The sequence below is a fragment of the Candoia aspera genome, chromosome 2 (assembly GCF_035149785.1).
Source record: "Candoia aspera isolate rCanAsp1 chromosome 2, rCanAsp1.hap2, whole genome shotgun sequence".
Taxonomy (NCBI): domain Eukaryota; kingdom Metazoa; phylum Chordata; class Lepidosauria; order Squamata; family Boidae; genus Candoia; species Candoia aspera.
Genome location: NC_086154.1, coordinates 28,918,411 through 28,942,576, shown reverse-complemented (window position 1 = coordinate 28,942,576; position 24,166 = coordinate 28,918,411). Strand labels below are relative to the sequence as shown.

Genomic DNA, 24,166 nt, shown 5'->3' with positions numbered 1-24,166 from the left:
CCATTATTTCTGCATATCCTATAAGAATTGACAGAGTGGGTGTGCTTCATGCCCCATGCATTAAGCAGTGTCATTGGATGGCACCCAGGAAACACACCTTCTCTGTCATGGCACCTGCCCTTTGGAATAGCAACCCCACCCCCTTCCCTTGAGATTCAGATAAGCCCAACCCTTCAGTCTTTTAAATGAGCCTTGAAAACCTGTTTTTCCCCCAACATCTGGGCTAGCTGAGGGTGTGTCCATCCCACATGTATTATTTGTTTGGGTTATAGTGTCTGCTTATACCCCCAATCGTGTTTATTCTTTTCTACTTTCCTTTAGGTATTATAATTGTTTTTAATTTGTATGCCACTGAGAGCCAGTGTTGAGTTGGAGGACCTAATGCATCTAAATAAATAAATAAATAAATAAATGCCCCAGGTGTTGACCAGGAATTTTGGGAGTTGCAGTCACAACATACCTTGTGGCCACTGTCCGCTGGAAATCTGTTGGAGATGCTTCTAGTACCTTGTGTCTTGTCTCTACAATTCTGATAAAGCTTATTGTATCCTGTATCTTGTCTCTGAGTCTCTCAAGGCATCTTAAAACACAAGTGAAGCTGATGCTGTTAACATGGAACTATCATTGCATTCTTTAGCATCCTGATATCATATTACAGGGTAACAAGGGGATATAATACCATGATACCATGCCTGTGTGTGTTCTTCAGCACTAGACTCCATAAGGCCTTCCTACAAAGAAGTTTAGAAATGAGGAAAGGTTTAAGTTTCATGGGTTCATTTTGTGCAACGTGTTCCTGGCACTACCACAGGGTCCACGTAAAAAGAGCAGGAAAGGAGGTGAATTCTGGCAGAGTGGTTCTCAGACAAAATGTGAGACCAGTGGGGCAGTATTTGCTCTGATAAGTATTTGAAGTCAGCACTTGTCCCATCAGTTATCTTAAAAATAGAATCCATTCCTCATTTAAGGCCCTTGAGGCATGTTTTGATGACCCTGCTACTTAGGATTAAAATGGTGACACAGGAGGAGGCCTTGATGGCTGTGAGGGGTGCTGTTTCTCTTTTACTTCAGATGTGGAATGAAAGGCTAGAACTTTGGAAGACAATGTGTATGTGATCCAGTTCCTGGGATTTTTATAATTGCCCAGGCAATAGATAAGGATTTGCATCAGAAACGGTGTATGTTAACCTCCTCGTTGCTTCTTACATCAGATCATCTTTTTGGAAAGTTTGGCTTTTGTGTCCTTGATCTGTGATATATTGAAAGAGATACCATTGGATACATGAAAGAGCACCAATCCTACTCAAACGGATGTGGAACTAAGTTTGATTCATATCAAGAGAACTGCTTCAGAATCAATGTACAGCACTGAGATTATTTGTATAGTTAGAAAGTCTTTTCATGTTGTCCAGTTGGTTTGGCTGCAATGTTAAGATTCTAGTTATATCTTGGAATTCTAACCTGAAAATCTCTTTTCCATCACACTAAAATTAACTTTTTTTAAAAAAAGATTTTCATGTCATCAACCTTTTGGAGAAAATCTGTAGATACCCTGTATTGTGTATGTAATAAATTATATGTAAATTATGTATATACATGTTTGCCTGATAGTGCTGGTCCAAGAAATTAAAAATGGTGCAATAAAGAGCCAGTTAAAATGAATATTTTTTTGTTTTGCTTTGCTTCTTTAGTTAGAACAGGAACAAACTGTAAACAAAAATTCAGATGAAACCATGAGCCACAATTTAAAATAGAAAAAAATACAAAACATATAGTTTCCTAATCAAGGAGCCAAAAGATGTAAAATTAAAAGACAGGTGTACTGTTTTTTTGGAAGAAAACTAATCCCCCCTCTCTGTCCTCCACCTAAATTATTAAAATGTGCAATATAAAATACTCCAGATTATACATGCTGTATATATTTTCCCCTGGACTGTAGTCAATGAGCTAGATTAGAGAAAAAGTGATTGGGCCATTCAGAGAATAAAGCAGAGAGCTGACTGGTAAATAAGTGCTTAGAAAAAGGTTTCTTTCTTCTGAATATGTGATTTAACTATAATTAATGCATGAACATGGAAAAGGAATGATTTGAAAAATATGATTTATTTGATTGTGATGGAAGATTGAGAGAATTACTGAAGGATAAAAGACTGATTAGAGATTCTGAATGTGTGAGAGACCAATTTTTGGTAGTGTCAGGAATGGGTGTTTGGAAAAATGAACATGGAAGAAAGGGAAAGTAGTAAGAGAAAGCAGGATGAAAGTAGAATGACTGAGGAAGAGAAAATACGAGTCCTGTATGAAAATGTATTAGAAGATAGATTACCCTCCCAACAGAATTAATGGAAAGTGAGCATAAGGAAAGAGGATGCGGAAGTTGCTTGGAACAGAGTAAAAAAGATTATGTTACAGGGTACCACAGAAGTGTAGGAGTTGTTGAGAGACAGGATGCTTGGTGATGAAGTGAAAGGAGCTGTGGATGAGAAAAGTTGCATAAAACAGAGCAATTGTGCAAAAACAATTAAGTATTTGTAAAAAACTAGATTTAGCTTTATTTCCTTTTGTTTTTTTCTCATCTCATGTTTTCTACATCTTTACCTTACTATTTCTTAATTATTTCCTATACTTTGCATAATGTTACTTATCCCAAAAGGAAATAGTATAATAGATGGATATATTGATATGGATGAATACATCCACTCCAGATGTTAAAAAATGATGATATTTCTCATTGTAACATAACCTTGGATCAATTTCATGTTACAGAGAGTGCTGGGAAAGATCAAAAGAATTCCATAGCAAGATCAGGCAGGACAAAGCATTTAATTCCACCCAGTCAATAGTTTTCCACTTCATGACACCTTTTTGTAATGGTACAAAATACATTAAAATATTTTGGTAATCCTTAGGACTCTCAGTTACACAAACCTTTAGAAACTGTTCAGATTCTAGTTTGTATTACCTGCTATCTTAAACAAAAAAGTTCCTGACATCATGGACTAAGTTTAACCCTCATCTTAGACAATAGCTCTTCATTGAACATAGCTCTACCACCAGTGAAGAAGTGAAAATGCCAAATTAAAGGGGCTGCCCCTTAAAGATAGCGCTATTGCCTATTTCTTGATGATTTATCTGCAGAGGTCACAACAAAGACCATGACCTTAACATAGCAGATCAAACAAGCTCATGCCCTCAAGATGGAATGATTGCAGATCAGGGAAATATAAGAAGACAGCTAAGTGCTTTATTTACAGGCAAGAAATCAGCAGGAGATTTCCAAGCCGTGAATGGATAGCTTCTGTAACCTGGTATGGTTTGAGAGAATAAGATGCCAGCTACTGACCACAGTTGATTTATTTGATAACATCAGGAATCCATTTATGGACTATATCATAGATGACTATACTGGGGTTTAGAAGGCAAGGGAGATTGATGTTGTGCTTAGGAGTGCATGATATAAAATAACTATGTTCCAGGATGCAGAAGCAAAAATTAAGATTCCTATATGAATTCTTAATTGTACTATTTAAAAAGCATTCTTAGTTGTCCATTTGATGGTAGTCACAAAGTTTGACTTGCTCCTTGTGTATTCCTTTGGAATTCTCCTGGAAATTCCATAAAGTGGAAGGTTGTGTGTCTTCCAAAAATAACATAAGAGGCCTGGTTATAAATTGGCTTTTGGTGGACAGTGGTAAGGAAGGATAGGATATATTAGTTTTATTGTTAACTTATGTGCCAGTGGAATGGAACTGGATGTTAGAGTGATGGATCAATAACAGATTGTATGAAATAGCTAATATTAAGTAGGAATCTAATACATTAATTTAGGTGATAGGGAACTAAAGTATGAGTAATTGGTTTAAATGACATACTAAGTGTAATGTACAAACTAAACCAGTGTTTCTCAACCTTGGCAACTTTAAGATGTACAGACTTCAACTCCCAGAATTCCCCAGCCAGCAAAGCTGGCTAGGGAATTCTGGGAGTTGAAGTCCGCACATCTTAAAGTTGCCAAGGTTGAGAAACACTGAACTAAACCATAGCTAAATTGTGATTTAAGGTACAAAATCCCTATCTATAATTTTTACCAATGGTTTGTCACTGACCTTACACTATGACACTGTGTATCATCAAAACCTCTGACCAACTTCCCCTTCCAGCCTCCAGATTCAGAGATGGAAGGCAGGAGTAATCACCAAATGGGGATTTGCCTCTTCAGCAGTATCTGTTGGGGAGAGGGGGAAGATGGGGCACCAGGAGGATTGGGGAAGTCCAGCTTTTTCCAACCCCATATATGTGGCTTTGATTTTGATTCAGCCATTGCTATTCCCCCCCCCAAGATGTCTACAGTAACAAAAACACCAGGAAAAGTCCCTTCCATGCAAGCTTTGCGGCCACTTCAAGCATTCAGGCTGACTTGCTTCCAATTCAATTGCCCCAAATTTCAAAATTTGGCAACAGGGTTCTTTAGGGTTTGGGGATGAGCCAGTTTCCCAGGGACAGAAACTGACTCCCAGCTCCATTGGTCTCCCTGATCCCATGTAACCTCTTGGTGCCCTCACACTGGACTGTGGGGTGGGCAGTCAACCAGGGACAGCATTTGCTATTTTGGGCCATGTTGTAAAAACAAGCAGAGTACGTCAAAGGATGGGGATCAAGAGGCGGGGCAGGATGTCAATGCTGGCACTTTCTCATTAGCCAACTGGAGGGATCCCCAGTCATGTCTAGTGAGTGCTTGCAATGGCTGTGGTGGGGATCACTGGGAGCTGGATCTTAGGATTTAGGGAGGGGTGGAAAGGGAAATGGTGGCGGTGTGGAAGTTCCCTCAGTGGGCTACCCACCTGCTGTAGAAGTGGCTGGCATATCAGCTGGCAAATATGGTGACTAGCAAATCCTAGCAGGTTTCCTTTGTTGTCTGGAGTAGCACCCAGGGTCAGCCTCTTATGCCAAGCATGTACTGAGAATGCATCCAATATTTTTGAATATTACCCTATCCTCCCCTGCAGCCCTTTGAAAAGAAGCTTTCATTCCAAAAAAGTAGACGAAGAGCAATCTTCAGCTGCACATGACAGCATCTGCCCTCTTTCTACAAAATGCAAGGTAAACATGAGTGAAAAAAATATAAGCTACAAGCCTGCACTACCCAACTAAAATTAAACCCATTAACATCTATTTGACAATAATGTGAGAGGGCTCAGTTTCTTAATGGAATCAACTGCCCTCACCAATATTTCATTTTCCTTGGAATATTCCATAACTCATGTCATGAGAAATACTTTTTCTTGGCATATTAGAATAAAAGATAAAGCATTTATGTGGGTAGTTTGCATTAAGTTCATCCCCTGATGTTTTTCTTTACTCTTCATTAACAAAGTTATACCACTGGAATATGGCTTCATTTCTGAACTGAGCATTCCTGCAGATCTTCAAAGGGAAGAGATTTACTAAGACAGTCATCCCATTTATTGAGTTAGATGTTCTCGAGTGGGATATGTAAACTGTTGCCCAGCTGGTTTTTAAGAACCCAGGGATCAGGAACAAAGAGTAACCACTAATGCGTTGTGGACGATAAATAGAACCCTCTTTTTAAAAAGAAGACTAACGTGCCCACTTCTTTCACTGAACTGATGCTGCTTTACTTCATGTTGTTTCTTGATGCTCCCAACAAGAACCTTGTGTGCTAAGCAGTATTCCTCTTAACTACGCTGCCCTAAAAGGTGCACTTGAAACCTCTCTTGTCTCAATCTTCTTCAATCCCCCGAGGTTAGCTGCTAAATAAAGAGATGCTGGGGCTCAGGATCAGCTGGCAGCTATGTACTGTTTCTGCACTCCAGCTTGGAAGTGCTGCTTTCTAATCCTGCAAATGATCTACGCCTGAATACTATGAGGATCAGTGTGGGTGCAGACACTTCCTTGGCATCTGCCAGTTTTCTTGCTCTCCTTGTTCATTTTTTAAAGATCCTTTTTTTCCAAACTGGCAAAATGATATGCTGCAAAATCACAATGCTAGCTTTTAGTACCATCTTTGCGACAATAGTTCAGGGCTCCAGGTAGTCCTTGCTTAACGACCATTTATTTAGTGATGGTTCAGACTTACAACAGTGCTGGAAAAACCAACTTATGGCTGGTCCTTGCACTTACAACTATCATGGCATCCTGGCAGTCACATGATCACAATCGGGGCACTTGGCAACCAGTTTGCATTTATGATCATCACAGCATCCTGCGGTCATGTGATTGCCATTTTCAACCTTCCCAGCCAGCCTCTGGCAAGCAAAATCAATGGGGAACCATGTGGTTTGCTTAATGATCATGTGGTTCGCTTAATGGCCATGGTGATTCACTTAACAACCACTGCAAAAGAGGTTGTAAAATGGGTCAGATTTGCTTAATGACCACTTAGCTTAGCAGCTGAAATTCCAGTCCCAATTGTGATATTTAAGCAAGGATTACCTGTACCTTCTTTTAGTAACTAAAGATGGTGGAGGTAATAGATTCTAATTTCATTTTTTATGCATGTTCAGCTGTACCTCCCCCAAAAGTTATATGTGGGGGTAAGGTATAACAGGGGTGTTTGGCCTGTGCTATATGTGTCCCCTTGGATTCTAATTTGCCCTCTATGCTATTTGATACCAGTATGAAGCTGCTGGAAGAGATCATGCAGAGCTTTGGCATGAAGGGGCACCAGTGTGCAGATGTTACCCAGCTCCATTGCTCTTTTTTCATTTAATATTAAGAAAGAAGTCTATACCCTTGAATTGGATAATAGGCTGGATGAAATGAAAAATAAAACCTGATCAGTTGAGTACTCTGATTCAACTTGTTTTGAAAGGAGGTTTATTTCCCCAAAAGACCAGGTTTCCAACTTCAGAAAGTATTTCTTGATCTTATTCTGTCCCTGAATTTTCAAGTAATGCTAATGGCCAGATATGTGTGTTTGAACAGCTGTGCTTAGTGCATCAGCTGCAGCCTTTTCAGTTTGGCAGCTATTATCCGTTCCCTGCTGATATTTCATTTAGACTGTTGCAATGCATTTTATGTAGGGCTGCCCTTAAAGAAAGTTCAGAAGCCTGAGTAGTACAAAATAAGGCAAAAAAATAGGGCAGCAGAATAGGAAAAAGAACTGCACTGCTTACCAGCTGCTTCCTGGCTTAATTTAAGGTTTGCATATTAACCTTTAAAGCAGCATGCTGCCTGGGGAATTCTGGGAGTTGAAGTCTGCATGTCTTAAAGTTGTCAAGTTTGAGAAACACTGCTTTAAAAGTTTAATGGCTTAGAACTTGGCTATTTCAGTTCAGAGAAATAAGCAACAGAGGCATCTACAGGCAAGCGGGGGAGCAAAGACAAAATGACATCACACACACACGTACGTATGAAAGGGGTAGAGCTTGCATTACGATGGCATGCTGTTGATTTCCTCATTATGATGGAAGCTTTGAATCCTGCAGAAGCCGCTGTGAAGCCTCATCCTGCCTGCTTGTTGTTGCTGTTCTTGTATTTATTTATTTAAAGAAAGTTTATGGCCTCCTCTGAGCTGCCAATCGGAAGGTCAACGGTTCGAAACCGCGCGGCGGGGGGAGCTCCCGTTGCTAGTCCCAGCTCCTGCTCACCTAGCAGTTCGAAAACATGCAAATATGAGTAGATCAATAGGTACCGCTTCGGCGGGAAGGTAACGGCATTCCGTGTCGTCATGCTGGCCACATGACCCGGAAGTGTCTACGGACAACGCCGGCTCTAAGGCTTAGAAACGGAGATGAGCACCGCCCCCTAGAGTCGGACACGACTGGACTTTACGTCAAGGGAAACCTTTACCTTTACCTTATGGCCTCCTACCTTAAATGAAAACTCTGGGTAGTAAACAATCCTTACAAAAACAATAATATGAAAAACCATAAACCATTAAAATAGAATATAAAGAGGTAGAAGGCTGATAAGAGCAGTTAAAAGCTTTTATCAGGCTCCTACCTCTTCCTATTCTGTATTGTATACAGAATATACAATGTATGTATGTATGTATAATATATTCACTTTATATTCAAACTGAAAAAGTGGGGCTACGTTCCATACCCCAAGAGCCACATCAAAGAAGGCCCTCCCATTTTCTGGATGCATAACACTCAAAAAGTGAAGATGTCTTTAAGAGGCACTTTAAAAGAAAAGACAAAAATGCTGCTGCAGAGGCTCTTTTGTGGAGGTCCCCACTAGTACAGGCCTGTCTGTAGCAAAAGCGGGCAAAAGTCCCTTCCAAACCAGGGAATCACCTCCCTTTGGAGACCTAGTTCTGCCTTCAAATCACCACATGTTTTTTTAGGAAAGGGGAGATTGCAAGCCGTAGAGCAAAGGCAAATCGCCTTCAGCAAGCGTCTTCCGTCTCATGGTTCTCAGGCTCCAAGCCTTTCTTGGGGGGGAAATCCATTCCCATATTCTCTACTGGTGGACCTATGATATGTGCTCGGAACCCAGGGGGCTCCAGGTTCATGCACTGGCATCTAGAATCTCACAATCGCCCACGTACAAAGTGACAGAATCTCTTGGAGTTCTTTCTAGTGTATGACATGAAGTTGCATCCTATGTATAAGGAAAAAAAAAACCAAAAGCTTTCCATCCACATGCTATGTACAGTGCCAACTGGGAATTTTTTTCCCCCGTTAATAGTTCTATGCGAAACAATGTTTTATTTCTGGATCTGTTATCTTGCTTCATTGTATACTAAAAAGTTCAAAAAGAGGAACGGCCTTACTTAAAATAATGAAAAACATGCCCAAAGCAGAAAATAATGAAAAACATGTCCAAAGCAGAAACTTTTTTTGCATGTTTGCATTCTTTGAACTCTTGTTATATACATTTTTCATCTGAGCTGAAGACCTTAACTTTTCTGTTAAATCAAGAACTGTTTCAGTGAAATAGATGATGAAGTAGGGAAAAATGGCTAGGTTTTCCTTCTGGTAGAATCAAGCGGCCAAGCTAGTCCAGATGGTTGCTAAGGTAGTTCCTATTTGTTGTGGAAAGAAGAATGTTCAACTGGCATGTGGCAATGAGGTCAGATGTAACACATCTAGTGACTCTATGTGCCTGTCAGATGTGCAGATAGGTTAAGAGGGGAAGAAAGTTGCTCGCTGAGTTGATTAACAATCACTGTGGTCTGATTTTCCACAGATAACTACTGCATTTTCATAATGTGGTAGTGCTTACCCTGGAATTGACTCCAACAGTAGTTTCTGCAGGTTCCCAAAGGTAATAATACTTAGTGATAATCTTGGCAGGTGTAATGGTATGTGGGAATGACCTTGGGAGAAAAGAGAAAGACCTGCAGCCTACGCAACGGTCTGTTAAGAGGCAGCTCAATCCACAAGTGGGGGAAAGCATGGGAAACATTTCAGAAGGGACCCTCTCTAGTTTTCCAGAGACTAAAAAACTGAGAGCCAGTATGGTCTACTGGTTAAGATGCTGGGATAGAAACCAGGAGACTGTGAGTTCTAGTCCTGCCTTAGGCATGAAAGCCGGCTGGGTGACCTCGGGCCAGTCCCTCTCTCTCAGTCCAAGAGCCAATCAGGTGTGGTAGGAGAGTTCTAGTCCCACCTTAGGCATGAAAGCCAGCTGGGTGACCTTGGGCCAGTCCCTCTCTCTCAGCCCAAGAGCCAATCAGGCATAGTAGGAGAGTTCTAGTCCAGCCTTGAGCATGAAAGCCGGCTGGGTGACCTCAGGCCAGTCCGTCTCTCTCCCCCCAAGTCACCTCACAGGGTTGTTGTTGTGGGGAAAATAGGAGGAGGAAGGAGTATTAAGTATGTTCGCCACCTTGAGTTATTTATAAAAATAATAAAGGCGGGATAGAAAATAAATTAAAACAAATAAATAAATAAAATAAAAAGAGAGGAGGGGGGAAATACTTTCTGTTTTGCAAGATTCTGTCATGGAATCTTACAATAAAATAGGAGTAGTTCATCTGGGTCTACTTCTTGTCTGGACTACCTCACAAGGCAGGGCAGGCAGCCTGTTGACCTCCACATTTTGCACAGTGGAAGTCCTAATATTCTTCCTCATTATTATTATGCAGGCTGGGGTTGCTGGGAGTTGATATCTAGCACCCAGATGGACAGATAGTCTACTGCTGAATGTAGACATTCAATCCTTGTTATTCCACAGATTGCCCACCCCGTGACATAGACATGAAATTCTTGTTATTCCATGCTTAACAGTGCAAACAGGAATAGATAATTGTTTTGTAATTTATCTCTGCTGCAAGAGAAATTGTCGGGTTCTTTATGGAATTAGCCACTGACACACTTCTGTGAAACAGAAAAAAAAAACCATTGGAATTGTTTAAAAGTACTGTGATGAGGAGAGACCAGGAACATTGAAAACCTGCCTTGATATGTTATTATTCAATTTTAGATTCTAAATCTAATTTATTCTTTTATCAAAAGTTAAAGGAATGGCTCAAAATATCTACAACAAATATACAAGAAGTTTGGAATCAAGAATTGGAAACTCCAGTCCTTCCAAACCAATGGACTCAAATCTTGAAGAACACTAAGTTTATGTCCTGTGATTTAAATTTGAAATTAATCTACCAAAATATTGTTTTTCACATTTATTGGACACCATCTAGAATGTTTTGCAAGGGATAGACGAATGATTATTTGTGTTGGTGTTGAAGAAATTTGAGGGCACTTTGATTCATATGTTATGGTCATGTTCGCTATACTCCTTTTGGAGCAGTGTTATACAATATGTTGACAGAATTATCAAGAAATCGTTGACATGCATATTGTATTAAATATATACCTACTATGAGGAACTTAACATGTTCTGAACAAAGTTGGCTTTTTTGTGTTCTAGGAATACAGTAGCAAAAAGAATAACCCTTAGGAGATGGAAAATTACTACAACTCCAAATATAAAAGATTGGATTTTAGAGATCTGTGAGCTAGCAATTTTTGAGAAAATTATATATTCTGTCAATCAGAAAATGTTACATTACCTTTCCCTCTGGAAAAAAATATTGAACAGGCTTGGTTAATATTGAAAGGTTAGCTTTTTTTTTTTTTGAAGATTTATAAAATCAGGTGAATATATTTGGAATTATAGGCTTTTGATCTTTTTCTGTTTTTCCCCTTTTTCTTTGAGTGGTGAATTGCTATTTTTTATTCTATGTATATTTGTTTGAAAATGGACTGTCTGGTATAATGTAATTAGTTTAACATATATTTTCAAATGCAATGCTTTGAGACTTCCATTTGAAAAATAATTGATGGTGACATTGAACAGGGTATTTATTCCCCACCAGCAAGAAGAGAAAGACTCTCCCTCCGATTGTGTGTAGAATCAAAAGAGCAAGAGGAAGTGAGATTGCACCTGGGATCATGGTTGTAGAGTATAATTCTGATAGAATTCAAATGAATACAGATAAAAATATCATTAGAAATCAAAGGATAATTGGAATGCTTTCATATAAAATGCACACAATATGAGGATAGCACAACAGAAGAAAAAATCTTGTATGGAGATCTTGAGAGCCTACAAATTGTGTACAATAGCATTGTGAGGGTAGGGTTTTCCATAATGGTGTAAGCAAAGAGTTTTCATTCTAAATAAAAGTAGGCAAACAGAGGATCTAACAAAGGAGAGGCAAAACTGTATTCAACTGGAAAGAAAGGTAACCCAAATTTAAGATCACCTCCTGGAAGCAGAAGAAGAAAGAGAATCCATCTTGGTTATCATATTCTCAGTGAATATAACAGAAACAGCCTGTTTTAAAGGTAAATTATTTAGAGAAAAAATAAATCTTTCTTTCAGGTAAATACAGTATACTAAATACATACATATGAAGTATATTTCACTTGGGGTGAATGCAAAGGGATGAAGTCAAAGGCTTCACAGAAAAAAATAAGTTATGAGGGGAAATTAGCTGTGAGTGAGACACCAGAGTGATCGCGGCACAGGGTTTCAGCTTTTCTTGTTTCCACCACACACGTGGCAAATATAACTTGTGTTTCTACGATGTGCACTGGAAAGAAAGCTTCCAGCTAGCCTTTACTTGCAGCCTCCCAAAACTGCCATGTGCATTTTTTCAAAAAATATACGTGCGTTCATACAAGTAATCTTTTGCTTGGGGAGTGAGCAAATCAGAATTGTGATAGAGAAGATTTATGACTCTATTTGTTTTTATTCCACTGGATTTTAATCACCATTATGTGAAACTGCCATTTTAAAGCATAAATCGTTTTTGCAATTCTTAGGAAATGCCAAGGTCAGTTATTAGAATCAAATAATTCACAATGTGCAGGGTTTTTTTTTAACACAATCCAGTAGATAGTCACCCATTGGTTTCACTCTATAGATAATTTGTAAAGCTACCAGATACAGCAATCTAGGCCACCATCAAATGACAGCAGAGAGAGTTTTCTGTGTCTCTTTGCTCTCAACTAGTGATTGTCCACATCTTTGCACACCAGATTTGATAGCTTTATAATTGTTTATGGGATCCAGCCAATCGTTCAAAAAGGCTGAATGATGTACATTATAGTCTAATACTACTTTCATTTTCTTTTACAGTTAATAGTGCTACTGCTATTGCTGCTGCTGTCCTGGTCATGATTTGTCAGTGACTCTGAATATTTCCAAGGGCATTCCTTAGTTCTGGTGTCAATAAAAACAGAGATATTTGCCAATGTTATTTAATCTGGCCTTCACAAATCAATCATTTTGAAACAGCTGTAAAGCTACTGATCGAGTGTGAAAACTATTGGTACATAAAGTCACCAGTACAAATCTTAAAGTCCCTAAACTTGATTTAAATATAATTTATGCACAAGCCATCATTTTCTTATATTTTAAAATTTAGTAGATATCATAAGACATTTAAAATTGTATAACTATGGGAATCCTCTAGAATATGACTGTGGAGATGGATGCCCTGAGCAATACAGCAGCTGTACTGAAATGTCAAAAGGGCTTACACAGCTGACACAAACTGCTCAAAACAGAATATGGCAGCACCTCCATAAATTTTCTTGCTCCAGCCAAGCCCTGCTTAATTTAGATGTGCCATATGTTTCAATCCCCTCTCACTCTTCCTGAAGCATCATCTAAGGCAGAGCAGTGCCATTCTTTCTGACAAAAAACACACCCACCTAGGAACACTGAAGATTTTTCATAAGGCTGCCGAAGGAATTGCTATCTTTTTTACTACTACGGGCAATTGTTTCCCTCAAAGCGGTTATTTTTATCAATAAAAAACATGTCTGAGCACAGCCAAAACTCTGACCAAGAGGAAGTCTGTTCAGGAGAGATAGATGAAGATGAAATCTTAGCAAACTTATCTCCTGAAGAACTGAGGGAACTGCAGTGTGAAATGGAAGTCATGGCTCCAGACCCCCAGGTGCCAGTTGGAATGATACAGAAGGATCAGACTGAGAAAATCCCAACAGGAAACTTTGATCACAGATCCCTTGTTGACTACCTGTATTGGGAGAAGGCATCCAGACGAATGCATGAGGATGAAAGGGTACCGGTTACGCTATTGCCCTCAGAGGTAAGGAGCAGGAAAGGCAAATATTCTGCATACTTGCTCTACTCCATGTTTCATCATGGTGTTTGATGAGCATCTGCTACCAGGATGCTCTTATACACACTTTCAACAAGCAGGTCTTGCTTTTGAGCAGACATGCTTACCTTACAATAGGCTTTAGAATATTTTTTGCATGTAGTAAACTAAGACATACCAATATAAAATTTATATTATTCCTGCACTAAACAGCAGGCTGAAGCTGCCGGCCTCTTCCAGCTCTATGATTTTATGGCTTAAATAACTTCATGGATCCCTAGGGATAAGATTTACATCTCCAATCTGGCTGGTCCAGAAAAATCCTATTTCTAAGCAGAACAGTCTAAAATACTGTACATGATATTCTACTCCTTACTGTTGCTTCTTACAAAATACAAAAAGTTATTACCATCAAATAATTTAGAAATCCCAATCCAACAAACTTATTATATTAATAATTAACATCAAAACCTCCCCCCCCCTTTTTTTTAACTAACTGTATTGTGTTTTTATTCCTGTTTACCCTCCAGAGTTCCTTCCAGGCAGCTGTATGAATTTGTTTAATAAATAAATAATAAATAGTTATTAGATTAATTAAATTATGCAAACTAAAATATTTCCTGTATGGAGGAGAATATTTTACAAGATTTTTACAAGACAGACTCAGGAAGATCTGGGGAAAAAATCCATAAGGAAAAGGCCTTCCAATAAAGACCATCCTCCATAAAGAGCGAAGTGAACCTGCCTAAGCCATGGTATCTGGACCCACTTCAGTGTACTCTGAATATGTCCAACTTCAGCTCCCAGTTGTGTGGGCTACAACTCCCAGAACTCACAGCAATGATCATACTGAGTGGGGAATTCTGGGAATTGAAGTCACATATCTGGAAGTTGCCATAGTTTGGAAACATTGACTTAGGCCATAGCTTTGCCTGAGATCTTAAAGAAAAAACATGTATAAGGTGTTGCACTTTCTCAGTTGTTTCTAGTATGATAGGTGTTGGGTTCATGTTTCAACTGTTGTCTTGTGATTTAGCCTCAGTGAAACACTGAGCCACATAGAAGCAGTTGGATGCTGTAGTGAAGTTTGAGAGCAAAGTGGTGCTCTTGTATTACTGCTAGTTCTAAGAAACCACACAGCATGAGCATTGAGCTGTACCTTCTCATTCTGAAGTCCTCCAAATATTGTGGTGTACCAGATCAGCTCCTTGAATGGCAAGCCAGATTGGTGGGTGGGCCTGAGGAGACTCAGTTGTGATAAATGGAAGAAACAACTTGATAAATTTGCATAAACAGAACTTCTGGAGATGAAAAACTAACGGATTGCTGTAGGAACTCACATTAATGTGCTACAAAAATGTACCAACAAAAACAGAAGCACAGTAAAAATATGCCACAAAGGCAGTATTTTTTTAAAAAAAAATCTGTGTCACCAAAGGCATATATAAATGTAGCAACTAAAAACTAAACCAGTACAGTCTATTAAGGCAACCCAGACAAAACAATAGTCAAATGATTTTCCCAAAGAGTAAAGACCAGGGAGACATGATGCAAAGACCAGGAGACAGAAAGGCGGAGCGATATGATCTCTCTTCAGAAAGCTCACAGGGCCAAGATGAAGTTAAAGGCAGAAACGGAACATCAGGAAATGAACAGGATAGATAAATTTTTAAAAATGATGTCAGTGAAGGCAAATGGGTTTGAAAAAAGCTCTGGAGGAGAGGAAAATGGTCAGATGAATAGTAAAATACAGTACTTTCCCTGAAGATATCTGCCCATTCCACCAGGTCAGGTAGGGTATGCGCACTCCAGAACCCTTCCCTTAAATGTTGCCATCTAGCACCTTCTTAGTAGCTGCCCCTGCCCTGTGAATCCCCCTTCCCATGGAGATCCAGCAGCCCCCACCCACCTAGCCTAGCCTTCTGGAAGGCCTTGAAGAGCTGGATCTTCTCACAAGCATTAGGGTAGGACAAGGCTGGAGCCCAGTAAAGGTCTTGGTTGATGTGTGGGGATGGTCTTTTGGGGGGCTCAGAGTTTTTCTGATGGTTTTGTGGGTTTTGCCCTTTTTATTGCTGTTTGTAAGCTGTCCAGGGCTATAGTGCATAAGATAAGCAGCTATCTAAGTATTTCAGATAAGTAAGTAAGTAAGTAAGTAAATAAATACTATCCTCTGCAAGGCGTAGAAGAAACAGTGCAAAAGGCACAGAGAAAAGTGCCAAGAGAAGCTTGTTTACTGCCCTGGCCCCACTAATTGAATTAATTGCTTCAATTTGTATCATTTAAAAAAAAAAGCAAAAGCTTGAATGAAGGAACCACCAGTTTATCTTTGTCCTTGTTAGCTGAACCGAAACTAAGCTTCTTTTTAATAATGAGAATCTACATGAATCAAATATTTAATTCCATGCTACAAATTATTGTATGGACTCAAAAATCCACAACTTATGTTATTCCAAGGTTTGAATGCAGTCCAAACAGCTGTTTCAAACATTGGTGCTCAAATCCATAATTGGTGATTTTTAATGTAACATAAGTGGGAAATTATTAATAAGGGGGAAATTAATTAATATATGAATTAATTCATGTATATTTAATCATATTAACAGCAGATAATCCTGTTAATAGCATCATCATACTTTCACTATTTAATTAGAAGTAATATTAACAGAAATTATATTTAGAGTATGTAAGAGCATGTAATTATTTTAATTTAATTTGCTGAAATCTAAATTTTGACCTGATGACCAATTCTGGGAGGCAGGATATCAATACAGATTATCAAAGGCCCAGTGAGTGGCTTTCAGCCAGAAGAAGGTGGTATATCCATAGTATACATAACACAGAAAGATTTCTCAGATTCCCAGGAAAAGTCTGATGTTATTAGTATTAACAAACAGGCACACAAAATAAGGGCAGTTAGAATCTTTCACCTGCTCCTGATTAAATCTTGTTTGTTAAGTTTTCTTAACAAACAGGGAGATTGATTCCTAATTAAAAATGGGGTTGGAAACTATGTGAATTCTGGAATCCACACTACCAGAAAAAAATAAGGAGCAGGATTCTTTAAGAAAGTATATGTTGTTAAATAATGTGAGCTATGATTGTTTAAAAATCTAAAAAGAACAATTGTTTTCTGTTAAAATCCCCTTTGAGATGTATTTTCTCCTACCAGTGCTGAGGCTAAACATGTTATGGAAGACAAGTAATTATTATTTCTTGAGTGCCACACTGTACTTTAGAAAAAACAGATAGGGAGTGAAGAGAACTGACTATTTATTTATTTCAAATATTTCTATACTGCCACAATTACATATTTTAGGCAGTTCACAAATTAAATCATAAAAATAATAAACGTGTTATGGATGTTACAGCAAATGCTTCTTATTACCAAGAATCCTAGTACAATTTAAGATGATCCTAATTCCTGTAAATATTTCAAACTAAAAGTAGGTAAATATTTCAAAATAAAAGTAGAGAAAAAAGAATGTATTAAAAGACAAACAAAGGAATACCTCTGGCAATCACTGCAGATTTTTTAGCACAGGTGTTAACAGGTATAATATGTGCATATGCAGGATCTAGTAATTTCTGCAGTAGTTATAATCTTCAAACTAAGCCTAAGGACAATTCCACATAGAATGCAATACAGTCATCCAATCCTGAATTTACCAATGCATGAATCATTATGGCCAAGTTATCCCAGACGAAGAACAAGAATGGCTGATAGACTGGTAGCAGGTACTGGTAGCACAAAGATCACCACCAACAATAATGGATCCAGAAGCACCCCAAACTGAAAACCCTCTCCTTCATAGGAAGAATATCCCCATGTAATATGGAGCAGGCAATTCCAAAGTTCCTGGACCAAGTTCTTGAACCCACTCAGTTTCTGGATGTGCTGAATCCATCTTCTCAGGATGCAGCTTCAGTTTATTGGTCCTCATACAATCCAGAACCAGCTTAGGTCCTTTGTGGCCTCCCATGACTCCAATGTTACAGAGGAATAAAGTGGGTGTTGTCAGCATACTGGTGATACCCTACTTTATATTTCCTAACAACCATGTTGAGCAGTTTCACACATATATTAAATAGCATTGGAGACAGGATAATCTCCAATAAGACTCTTGAGGTACTCAATAACTAGACTGCCAAGGGTTCAACCTCATGCCATTCTCTGGAAGACATTAATTGCTAGGATGGTGTACAGAAAACATTCCAGAGGTATTCAGGAAGTGTGTTCAGCTATAGTGTTTAGCCCCTACAAGGGTGTGGTGTATGCCAAGTTGTGACTAAATTTACTGTATATTATAGCACAGCGCTTAAAAGAAATTGAGTTTATGGAACCACTGAGAAACACACGTGAATTAAGAATAAACTGTGCCTGAGATACATTCTCTTGTATTTAAACAGACTTAACTCTGAGATAGGAATAAATTCACATCACATTTCTCTCCCTTATGAGGTAACACTCACAATAAAGCATAATAAAATGCATGAATACTATAGTAAGGGATCATGTTTTATTTTATTTCTCTCTTCTAAACCATTCTTAGCAAGTGTCGCTTGGGGATGCAGTAGTTCTGGATGCTTATTCCTCCATCCAGTGGATGGGGAAGGAAAAGAGATTGGTGGAAGAGCAGGGAACAAGACTGAAAAATTATATTATGGGTGTTTCCAAATGATCATTTTAATTGATCTTCATTTCTTTTGTTAGTTATTTTATTAGTTTCATTTGATTATAAACTACCTGATTGGGCAGGCTGCATAACAGTTTTATGTAGTTTGAAGAGTTAGGCAAGTATTATGTAGAACTTATCCTGAAGGCTCTCGATATGCATATTTGAAGAAGGGGCAAGTATGAAAAGACACATAAGCAGGTTTATAGTCACGCTCAGGTTTTTATTCCACATAGTCTAAATGTGTATCCCTGCCATCTATACATATTAGATCCAATGTCTTATCATAACGTATGGTCTAAAGAACATCCAATATTGTAGACTGGACCAAAAACAGCCAGGTTGACTACTTGGTGCAACTGCTACTCTGTTCCATTATTTTTTAAAATTCTTCCTTAGATGTCTGGTTATTATTAGTTTCAAATCAGCCCTTGTTTACAAAAACTATGCTGAAACTAATGCATACAATGGCAAAATAGTTACTACTCATTTTTTAACTAGGAAGTTCAGTTATATAGCACACAATAACAGCAAACATGCTTTTTGTAGACTAGAGTTAGCACAAAGACTACTGAAATCTGTTTTAGGTTTTGTGCTATGAACAGAAAGGAAAGAAGTAGGCTGAGGAAGTGGCATAATTCAGGGCTGTAGTTCACAAGTAGACTCCAAGTCACTGAATTTCAGTAGAAAACAACAACAGAAGAAAAACGGATGTGTTGAGTAAATATCTGGGCTTCAGTGAAATAATTACATTGCTGTCTTGAATACTTAGACCCTTGCTCATCAAAACATTTGTGTTTGTGGGGGTGAGGGAATGGATGCCAACATAATTTAATATCTTGATGCTCCTTATAGTAGCATATAAATATATTATGATGCACTTCCTTTTAAACTTATAAATCTTTATGATAGAAAAACAAATACATCAACTTTGTTGGTCTTGTTCAATTGATGTGGCAAAACTATTTAAAATTATTTCAGCTCTTAGCATTCTGTTGTTATAGAGACCCATCACAAAATACTCGGAAGAAAATGTTGCTGAAATTAGCAATGAAAACCCAGTGGCCAACAATGCTGCAAATGAAGATGTAAAAGATTACAAAGAAGGGGTGGATGAGGAAGAAGTGGAAGAAGAAGGAGGAGGAGGAGAAGGAAAAGAAGAAGAGAAAAAAGAAGAAAGGAATGAAACAGAGAAGAAAGATCTGGAAACCAAAAAACTTCATGATCATGAGAATGGCAAAAGCACCGAGGAAAGTAAAGGATCATACAGAGAATCAGGTGAAAAAGAAGGAGAGAATGAAAAGAAAGATTCAAAGTTAAGTATTCCCAAAAAATTAGCTCTAGACACCAGTTTTATTAAATTAAGTGCACGGCCTTCAGGAAATCAAACTAATTTAGAAGAAAGCCTGAGAAAAGTCCAGAGAAATGACCCGGCCATGACAGAACTCAACTTAAACAACATTGAGAACATCCCCAAGGAAATGCTAGTGGACTTTGTCAATGCCATGAAAAAGAACAAGAACATCAAAACATTCAGTTTAGCCAACGTTGGGGCAGATGACAATGTAGCTTTTGCCTTGGCCAACATGCTGCGTGAAAATAGGAGTATTACCACTTTGAATATTGATTCTAATTTCATCTCAGGCAAAGGAATTGTTGCCATCATGAGATGCCTGCAGTACAATGAGAAGCTTACAGAGCTACGTTTCCACAATCAGAGAAGTATGTTGGGTCATCAAACAGAAATGGAAATTGCCAGGCTCCTGAAAGCCAACCCTACACTTCTTAAGATAGGCTATCACTTCGAACTTCCAGGTCCCAGAATGGTGGTCACTAATCTACTTAGCAGAAACCTTGATAAACAGAGGCAGAAAAGGATAGAGGAGCAAAAACAGCAACAGTTAAAGCAGCAGAAAGAGCTAATTGCCATGTTAGAGAATGGACTTGGGTTGCCTCCTGGGATGTGGGAATTGCTAGGGGGACCCATACCTGCTTCAATGATGCCTCCTCCAATGCAACCTCCAGTGACACCAGTTCCCAGAGTCCCATCTATTGGCCGAAGAAATGAACCTGCTAGGAAAGCAGAGCCTGAAAATGAAAGCAGTGGCAATGTGCCTGCTTTCAAAATAGTGAAGCTCAAAAGAATCCAGCGCAAACCTTCTATACAGGAGTATGTGGAGCCAGCTGAAAAAACCAATCTCAAAGATGTGATCAAGACCCTAAAACCTATTCCAAGAAGAAGGCCCCCTCCTTTGGTTGAGATCACTCCGAGAGACAAGCTACTTAATGATATTCGTCAGAGTAACGTAGCTTATCTGAAACCGGTAAGTATGGGGTGACCAAGGAAAAAGGATTGTATTCAGTAAGTCCATCTTAGGTGTTTACTTGATTGCTGCTCTTAGAAGAAGCAGAATTAATAGCTGATAAAATACAACCTGAATTAAAAGCTTTTCTCTTTCACACAACAATCCAATTTTAGTTACCATAAGATTTCTTTGCTTGAGCTGGGAGATAGTCAGCCTCCAGCTTTTCAGATATTTGGACTTCAGCTCCCACCAACATGGCTACAGGCAACAGATTATGGAAACCATAGCCAAAATATCTGGAGGGCATCAGGAAAATGGCTGCTCCTTCCCCTAACTTCTACTTGTAAACATGAGTAAATGTTTACAGTACAAGTAGGGGAAAGAAAAGCATTTCGTGGCCAACATTATTAGTAAATAATTAAAAGTAAACAAAAGCAGGAACCTTACTGATCTGCTGTAGATAATTTAGAAATCTATTATCAGCTCCAGATCTATCTTTTGCTCAGCCATGCAAGCCATTTTTCAAAAATAACTGTAGAAAATAAAACTGAACTTTTCACTCTTGCTTATATATTGATCATAAATTTTCTGGTAAAATAAGCCTTTCTTTGACAAGGATCAGAAAGAGTCCATGCAGACAAGCATTCTACACTGAAGAAATGGTTTTCTCCCCAGTTGCCATCCACTGGATTATTGTTGTTCTGTTGTGTTCAAACCTTCTTGGAAAAAATGTACAGTATTAAAACAAGAAATGCAGGATAAGCCCCACCTCCTTAAAACACATGTCCTCAGTGGAGTCTCAAGTCTTGCATATAATTCTGCAGACAGTCCTGCTTCCTGTTCATCCTGTTCATCCCCCTCCACGCTGCATGTTGGCCTGTGACATTAGTAGCATTTTTGTCAAGAGGTGAGCAGTCAATAGACACAAGGAGGCTTAGCAAGGTTCTAAGCTCCAGAAGTTACAGATGCTTGGAACATGTCCAATAAAACTAACACCTAATGTCAAACCTAAGGTATCCTTTGCGACATTTTAATTAGTCTGGTAACCAAAAGTACAACTCCAATATCTTAAGGATCTCTGATAGCATTATGTGGGTTTCAGCTTAGTCTTGCATTACCGTATCCCTACATGTCTCTGTGCTGCATGTGTGCATATGCACACAAACACAAGCAGGTGGATAAAAGAGAGCTAACAGATTTGAGGCTTCACTGGTTTGATCTTTCCTTCTCTAGCCACTACACTTGAGAAATTTTAAAAATCTTTCCAAGTTGGGATGAGGCTTCTCAAATGCCAGCTACTAAGAGCATTGTATGACATGAAGGGTATTTTCTGCCACAATCCCCCCTTCTCATTTACACAGCAGGTTGGCTTTGCACCGAACCAGCTCTGCATTAGATCTCTCTCTTTAGGCTGATTGGGATGCCTCAGAAGCTCTCCCTTGGGGCAAGGCCAGTATGTTGCACCTGTTAATGAGTGAAGTAGTTAATTATGCCATCCTCAGAGGTGCAGATATAATTTTCCAAGGTTGAAGCCAAGCAGTATGCATTACACCTACTGGTAGTTCCTTGCATAATGGCACTGTCGGTGAATTCTCTTTCCAGAAGAGAAAACATAGGACAATCCTAGTCAGTTTTTTCAAACATTCTAGATTTGATCCCACCGATCTCCCAGCCTTCTCAGTTGTAACTTAAAACTGTAGGGAATGCTTCTCCTCACCACCCCAAAAATATCAGGCTAAAACTATTTAATTTGATATATAATTTTTTTTTACTGCCAGAAGACCCAAATAGATTTAATTTGATAATTTGATAATGCTCAACCCTACTCACTTTTTCTGTGGACAGTTAAACTTCTAGAAAAGTTCTGTATATTATACCAGATAGGGGAACATTTCTAAAAACAACCCCTTTATCAAAATTCAGAACATTTCTGTAAGGAAACTGTTATTCCAGGTAAAGATGGCTGGGGGACGGGAGTTGGGGTATTCATTTCCAATATTTCAGTACGCTTATTTCCCCCTAGATGCAGATAAATGTGCTGGAGGAAACAATGCTAGATCACCAGCCCACACATGACTCTTTCGTAGAGCAGGTGTGAGGGCTCAAATAGTAGAAAAAACACAACAGGGATTGCAAATCAACCCTAGAAAGTACGAATTATTAGCAATGGGTTTAGCGTGAAAATTGCATTGTTTCTGCATATAGCAACTAACTATAACTTAAACAGGATATTACTATAAGTGCAGCTGGCTAGAATCCTGATGAACAAAACTGAGACAAAATCTTTGTCACATTTCAATACAGATTTGGGCATAATTGAGTAAGTTCTAAATTCTATGCTGAACTTTCATCCTAGGGGATCACTACATTATCTAGGAAGAAAAAAATTATACTTTCCACATTTAAAAACAATATATTTCTACTTGCACATGGGATGAACTGACTCAAGGCAGTGTTAACTTTTTCTTGTTTGTCAGATTCTCTGGGGCAACCTAATCGCTACTTAAAATAACAATTGTACTGAACTAGATCTGACAACAAAATGTGATTACAATTTTTTTATTAAAAAAAACTCACATTCCCCCATGAGAATAATATATATTGTTCCATATGATACAATAAAGAAACATATAAGTGCATTGGGATGTGTTTGAACTTCTGGCTGCCTATTCCAACAGGAAACGAAAACAGGTTAAGGTTTTTTACCAGATACACAAAATGTGATAAGGCTGTTCCCAAAATGTTGTGGCTCTGATCTGTTGTGCCACTTGCATCCAATAGGTATCAATGACATCGCAACTTTGACGTGCGGTGGGAACATAGGTTTGGCGTGAGGTACAGAGTAAAGGTTTTATTTGCGGAGCAGCAAAACCCTGAGTTGTTAAATAACATTTCTCTACAACCAAGTTAGCTTCAAGAAACATAACTTGGCTTCACCTCATACTTTGCTGAATAAGAGCTGCTTTGATATGTTTTGCCAGAAGGCATGCCAAAAAGTTAATTTTTTCCAGCTTTATTGTATCTTTTGTAGTGTGGATGCTGTTTCTATCATTTAAAAGCTTTCTCTCTTTCTCTCTCGCCATCCCCTTGTTCCATTCATGCATTTTATTGCTGTTCCCGCACAGGTGCCCGTTCCCAAAGAGTTGGTATAAACCACCCCATTCTGCTGAAGGAACCAACTTGAAAAACAGCCAGACTATCCAAGCGTTGCTTCAGAAAGTGTCAAGGGGTTGCTTCCTTCAGCTGGGAGTCATGACGACATGGGAACAATGCTTGAAGCATGCAGTCTGTTGAAGTGATGATTGCTAACCTACGATCTCAAGCAACCAGATGTATCTTCCTGTCTAGGAGAGGCAGAAGTAGAAAGGGATACTTCGCTTGTCTCTTTTAATCATTGTGCTACCACACTCATAGGTCCTTTCAGTAAAACTTACTGCCTGCATATCACCTTCTCTTCTACATTTTACAGAAGCATGTGGGGCATCCTGTTGTGGTTTCATTTTTTTCATTCATCTACTCACCTGTAGTTGTGTGGCATACCTGCCAGTTTTAAAACATTATCTTTTTGCTAATCACAACTGATTTTGTTTTTGTTAGATGAAGGATGTTACAAGAGAAATAAACAGCAACTTTCAGAAGAA

General features: G+C 38.7%; 1 protein-coding gene across 2 annotated transcripts; it reads left to right on the top strand.

Moving 5' to 3' along the window:
• The first annotated feature begins 28 nt into the window (after positions 1–28).
• LMOD3 (leiomodin 3) lies at positions 29–24,166 on the top strand. 2 transcript variants are annotated; one of them, XM_063291565.1, is made up of 4 exons: positions 29–39; positions 13,103–13,534; positions 19,224–20,543; positions 23,651–24,166. In XM_063291565.1, the coding sequence occupies exons 2-4, from the start codon at positions 13,241–13,243 to the stop codon at positions 23,675–23,677; spliced, it is 1,641 nt and encodes a 546-aa protein (XP_063147635.1). In that variant the 5' UTR covers positions 29–39; positions 13,103–13,240; the 3' UTR covers positions 23,678–24,166. The 2 variants fall into 2 exon arrangements, with proteins under 2 accessions (XP_063147635.1, XP_063147634.1); XM_063291564.1 differs by lacking the exon at positions 29–39 and having other exon boundaries at positions 13,056–13,534.